The sequence below is a fragment of the Sorghum bicolor genome, chromosome 6, assembly GCF_000003195.3.
Source record: "Sorghum bicolor cultivar BTx623 chromosome 6, Sorghum_bicolor_NCBIv3, whole genome shotgun sequence".
NCBI classification, from domain to species: domain Eukaryota; kingdom Viridiplantae; phylum Streptophyta; class Magnoliopsida; order Poales; family Poaceae; genus Sorghum; species Sorghum bicolor.
The window spans coordinates 50,946,820-50,953,176 of NC_012875.2; the positions used below are offsets into that span (position 1 = coordinate 50,946,820).

General features: G+C 45.2%; 1 protein-coding gene across 1 annotated transcript; it reads left to right on the forward strand.

Annotated features, from left to right (window-relative positions):
* LOC8075932 lies at positions 1,321-4,303 on the forward strand. Its single transcript, XM_002446743.2, has 2 exons — positions 1,321-1,676; positions 3,677-4,303. The coding sequence occupies exons 1-2, from the start codon at positions 1,456-1,458 to the stop codon at positions 4,002-4,004; spliced, it is 549 nt and encodes a 182-aa protein (XP_002446788.1). The 5' UTR covers positions 1,321-1,455; the 3' UTR covers positions 4,005-4,303.

Genomic DNA, 6,357 nt, shown 5'->3' on the forward strand with positions numbered 1-6,357 from the left:
CCCGAGGCGAAGCAAGCGGCAGGCGGCCAAGACCCTCTCTTGAGTTCTAGCTTCTAAGCTAGGTGAGGTCCTTGTCATGTAACGATTAGGCTACGTCACAGGTCAATCAATACTGGGCATGTCACGATAGAAGGCTTATGAGAGGATCTTCGAGGGGAACCTCACTACACCCGACGTCGAAGCTTTGGATGTGCTCTTCATAGACGTCGAGAAATTGTCGTCCTGGCAACTGTGGGGATGCAAGCCCACCTCTTAGGTTGCATTGCTATGCTTGTATTGGTCGTATACCTTGTGTGTAATATCGGAAGTTAAGTTCGTGTAGTAGGATGGTCCAGTCTCAAGCTGTTTGTCAACCTCCTAGGGCGCTCGTTAGTCACATCGTCTATTTAGTTAATCTCTCATATTTAATATAATGATGTACAAACCTTTTGCGCATTCGAGAAAAAACATTCATCAATTGGAGTAGTTACATAGTAATCGGTGATCGTTCAGGCTATAGAAATTTGATACTGGATTAGGAGACAGGAGAAGGTATAGTAAATGTGAGAAGACTTCGAGAAAAATAAATGGACAGTTAGACCAATCAACCTCCTAGTGATTGATACTTTGTAGAAAAAATTTGAACTAGAAATCCACTTATTCAGGATTTAGGAAGAGTAGATACATGAATCCATAAAAAGCTCAGTTTTACTGAAAACACATTTCCATAGTGCGTCTCCCCAAGACCCCATGCGAGTGTTTAGTTCGCAAAATTTTTAGGTTTTGGCTACTGTAGCACTTTCATTTTTATTTGACAAATATTGTTCAATGATGGAGTAACTAGGCTTAAAAAGTTCATCTCACAAATTACAGTTAAACTGTGCAATTAATTTTTATTTTCGTTTATATTTAATGCTCCATGCATGCGATCAAAGATTCGATGTGACGGGGAATTTTGAAAATTTTTGCGAACTGAACCAGGGCCTTGTTTACTTCCCAGAAATTTTTGCAAAATTTTTCACATTCCCCGTCACATCGAATCTTTAGACGTATGTATAGAGTATTAAATATAGACGAAAATAAAAACTAATTGCACAGTTTGGTCGAAATTGACGAGACGAATCTTTTGAGCCTAGTTAGTCTATGATTGGACAATATTTGTCAAATACAAACAAAAATGCTACGGTGTACATTTTCTAAAATTTTTCGGAACTAAACAAGGCCCTGGCCTTAACAAAGTATGTGGAAAGTTGAAGGGAGGAGAAGAAAATCTCACACCCATGGCATGACAAGTAAAGACATGCATGGGCCCGGTGCACGCTCCTTCCAAGGAGCCGATCTCAGAGCACACAGAACAGTGTCCGCATTTCAAACTGGGCTCCATAAAGTTCTGTCGCCTGTAGGATAGCAGCAGGCAGCTGCGGAGAGAGAGAGAGAGAGAGAGGAGAGAGAGAGAGAGAGAGAGAGAGAGAGAGGATGGATTCTCTAGCGCCGCTTCGTCCTCTAGCTCTCGCCTGCTTCATCTTCCTTTGCTCATTCTTCTGGGCAGCAAATGGGATGTACGCTAGGGTTGGTGTGGCGGCGGCGGCGGATGGGGAGAGCAGGAGGATGCGGCTGCACACCGACGGGAGCCGCGGCGACGCGCACGCATGGCCTGGGTACCTCTACACCCGAGCAGTTGGGAGATGCACACCCCAGTAAGCAACTCAAATCACTCCCAGTCCCATTCTTGGAATAAAATGTAGCGCCTTTCTTATGTGGATGTTAAGAGGATTTGATTTTCAGTTGGTTATTTTAGCAACTTTTGATGGTCACTGTATCAGTGTTTACTGCTCAGTTAGACATTGAATCTGTTCTAAAAAAAGAAATGGATACGAGGCTTTCCAGTTCTAAAAAAAAAAGAAAGCTTGGGATGTTCCTACGTGTAAATCTTTCCAGTTCTGGTCAATGAAGTGGGTGGCTTCAGGTTACATACCTTCAGAGCACACATTGTGGGAGGCTGGGAGCTTTGTAGCTTACCAAACTGAACCTTGTAAGTTCAGGATTCAGAAAATGAGAAGGCAAGAAAATAGTAGCATTTTAGGTTGGGTAATGCAAGACGTGTCCCCAAAAATTTACTCTTGTCGGGACGGGTAGATCTCAAATATTTGTGGTTTCAGCCTAAAAATTCCAGGTATGCTTGGTTGGAAGCCAGTTTTTGCCAAGGCAATTTCAGGGCAAGCCAAAATGGGTACACCTTTGCGAGCCCACCACCTCAAATGTCCTTTCTTGAATACCTTGTCGTACACTCCATCCCAAGCTAAATACTTGAGCAAACCATCCCATGGAATCGTCCTGCTAAGCTGTACAGCACTTGCTCCATCGAGTACGTCTTGACTTTTGAACAAGAAGTTAGGGGGTGTTGTCTGGTCAGGTAGAGAGGTTGTTGTAACAATGTATTTCCTGCGGTAATCATGTCATTCCTTATTTGGAGTATCTGTATGTGGCACATTTTGCTTCTTCTGAGTTGGTTGTTTTGAATGCACGGCCATCATAATCAACTCCTGTCCTCGCCTAGTCCCATGACACTAGGACCATTCACATTCGTTTCATATGGATCTATGAACATTTCGTTGGTCTCAAGCTTTGGTTGTCGTAGTTGTCCTGTTGTGGGGCGTCCTGTCATTAAGAGTTGTTTTGGCCTTGTGGGGTGTTACTCTGCAATAGATGCATTGCTATCATAACCTCTGCGTGATCCAATTCTGTGGATCACACCTTTCCACATAAGATTTTAACAGTGAAAATTCTGCAAAATGGCTAAAACTACCTGCCGGTGCAGCTTGGTAAAAATCCCTTACATGGGAAGTTTGAAAAAAAAAATCTTAGTTATGGTCTTATCATCTTATGGGTACTGACAACCAGCTAATTGCTAAACCATATGAGTCCCAGTGCCCAAAAATTGGCATCAAGCTTCTCTGTCCCCTTTTAGGGGAGAATGAAAGGACACTTTCTTTCAATTTGTTTTCTTCCTGGTAGGACCTTATTGGCTTACCATCTTAAATGGCCTTTTCTTGGCACAAATAAACACTTTGTGCCCCCACTTTCCTGCAAAATTCATGTCTTGCTGCTCCTGCATTCCATGGCTTTATACCCTTCCTACCTACATATAAACAATAATTGATTGAGCAGGATAAGCGACTCACCATTCGTTTCCTGATTGATTTTAAACCTTTGAATAAAAGAGTCCTTCCATGAATCAAGGGAAGGAAAAGGACATCTGGCTATCAAATAAACTTGGGAACACGTTCCTTTTCCTTTAGCATAGTTATTAGCTGCTGGCATGCTTATGCTCTTTCTGTATGTAACAGAACTTCCTTTTGGAAATTTTCCTCTGTAGCATCTATTTGTGAGTGGCTGCCAAACACTCTTACTAGTATTTAATAAGGTGGCTGTCGATACTTTGCATCTTAACTCTCAAGCAATACATAGATTTGTTATTTGCCATGTTAAAAGATCATGAGTTTCCACAGTGTACTCCCATTTTATGAAGGAGAATGTTGAAGAAGAGGGATAAAATGTGTATTTGCATTACCAACATTTTGTTTACATTGCAAAGGGTGGAGCAGCCTGAATGAGCTGCCTAGCCAACTTTTGTTGATTTAGGAGTAGTTAGTAAACAGCAACAGTGAGATCCTCATATCGTGTGCAAAATGTGCAGATTCTGGAGCAGTGGAGCTGAGCCATGGCCAAACATCATCCCTCAGGAAGCGGCGGTGGCAAAGGTCTTCGGCTCTAGGTCCGTGGAGCGGTACGGACCACGCCTCACCCTGCTGGAAGCTACTATGAGGACCGACGACATCGGTGGCAGCGCCTTTGTGAAGCTCGTGAAGCAAGGAAGCGCTGCTCTCCTCAACGCCTACGCGAGGAGAGGGTTTCCTTTCAATTCCTGGGAGGTGAAGGCCCTTCTGCTCGAGGCGCTGGTCTCCGAGGAGGCTGCCGTGGTCCAGGCGGAGCGGTTCGAGCAGGCGAACGAATCCTGTGTTTGATGGATGAAAATGAAATGAAATGATGGTGCGCTGAAGCTTGTCCCTGCTTGGGAGCTGTATCATCAGGAAGGGGGGCGTGGAGTAGCTGTGTATTGTGTTCGTACTTCGTAGTTGGTCACCACTTCTGTGACCTTTTTTTTTGGTGTTGAGGTTTCTGAAGCAGCTTCTCTTGGTCGGCATGTTTCTCTAACTGCCGGGGTAAGTGTAATGTTGTTGTGTGCACTGATGACTGATGTGTACTAGGTTCTAATGAACGTATCGTAATTTTCCAATGTTAATGGAAGTTCTGTGTTGTCGTACGCACCGTCGTGCTATCGTTCCTGAATCCTGATGCTTTGCTACCGTGCTCTGATTGCTCGTTCGTCGGCGAGGGCGCGCTAGGCTATAGATGGCCACCGGGCCGGGCCGGCCCGGCCTGGCCCGGGACCGAGCTGGGCACGGGCTGTAGCGTGCCGTGCCGATTTGGCCCGCGTGCCCGTGCCGTGCCTCAGCAGCCCGCGTGCCTGGCCTTCGGCCCAAGCACGGGCCCACGGGCTGACTTCGTGCCGTGCCGGCCCGCGTAGCCCGGCGGGCCGGGCCGGCCCATAGCCCGGTTTTGTAAAAAAAACAAAATAACCACACAATGACAATGATCACTTCACCAACATAATGTCACAATCAATTTTTTACAACTCTCAACTTCTCAGATTCACAATCTCAATCTTAAATCATAGAAATAACATCAAAAAATATGTAACATAAAAATAAAGTTGTTTGTGCAATGTCCGCGGAGGTGGTACCGAGCCGTTACCGGGCCAACCCCTAAAACTCGGTCCGGGCCGTGCCAGCCCGCGGGCTCAGAGGTCGGCCCAAGCACGGCCCGCACCACCGGGCCGGGCCGGCCCGGCCCACGAGTTACCGTGCCGTGCCGTGCCTCGGGCCGCATGGCCATCTATACGCTAGGCCGCCATGGGATTGGGAGCCTGCGTGGTGCCGAGACGGCAAGTATGGCACGCACCCACGAAACACGGTCCGCGGTCTGCCGTGGGCCAGCATCAAAATCGGTCAATCCCACGAGACATGGCTCCGCTACGGGCTACGGAGCGAGTGGTGAACTGGAGCCGTGGGCTGTGGCGGCCTCACTTTTGCGGGCGGCTGGGCTCATCGCAAAAGAGAGAGCCAATGGGCCGCCGAAGGCACAAAAGCTGTGTTTACATGGTGTCTCTAAATGGAAAAAGATCAACTTTACCTCTACTATTGTTTTGTCAGCTTTTCTTCTTAATTAAACTTTAAAACTAGAGATCTTATCCCCTCAACTTTTAGAATCATTCAAATTACCTCCATGAAGTGGTTATGAATGTGGTTTTGTCTCTTTTAGTTAAAAAATCGATAAATACTTTAGAAAGATTTTTAAACCACAGAAAAAGATCTTTAACCTTCTAAAACTTCTGAAAAAATATATATCTATGATATGAAGAATCCAAAGTAAAATATTTATAGCTTGTTAAAATATATCTAGAAGCTTCCAAAAAATAGATTTACCTATAGTAAAATGACAAAATATCCCAAAAAAGTACAAAAACTTTGCTATGCATTCGTGCTGGTTATGTCTTATCTTTTCAGAAAAGTGTTTTTAAAAAATATTTAGACATAAATTACATAGTTTTTTTTTGGAATTTTATAGTTTTTTTTTTCAGGATATTGTTTCCATTTTTCTAGAACTGATTTTTTTTTTTTGGATATGCTTGTAAACCGCATGAGACCAACTGGCCAAGTCATATATAGAAAACTTTCCTGTGGCACGGACAGAGACTCTGAAGACTGGGGCACCGGAGAGAAATAAATATCTTTAGACGGACGTGTTAACGGCTGTATCTGTATGAAGGTCCAGGAATGCAAGTTCGACACCACCTCTATCATCAAACAGCTCCAGCTATAATCCAGGCCACGTTGCGTGACAGTTCAGAGAAGCGCGGCCCGCAGACAATGCGAGCAGTATTCGCTGTGCACGCCATGCACGGATACTATACGCCGCCGGCCGGTCTATCTATCTCGGCACGCGTTGCCAGTTGCCGCCGCGCTCCTGCTGTGACTGTTAGCTCCCCTGTCGTCTTCTGCTCGATCGAGCACACTGCACACACCATCTTCTCCATTGCACATAGGACATAGCCATCCAATGTTGATTTGAGCTCACATCAACTTGGGCCTTGTTTAGGTTAAAGTTTAACTCTCGTCACATCGAATGTTTGGACACATGTACCGTGAATAGAAGGCGCAACTCCTTTACCACAAAAACCAATAAACGAGTTAATTATTGTGGCTTCCTAGGAGAGCGTTTCGGCTGCAGGTCTAGTTAGGCCAGTCTCAATGCATA

Excerpts from the sequence above, each read along its gene's own strand:
- LOC8075932 (XM_002446743.2), top strand. The coding sequence starts at position 1,456 with ATGGATTCTCTAGCGCCGCTTCGTCCTCTAGCTCTCGCCTGCTTCATC. Across the intron at positions 1,677-3,676 it reads GTTGGGAGATGCACACCCCA|ATTCTGGAGCAGTGGAGCTG; the intron begins GTAAGCAACTCA and ends CAAAATGTGCAG.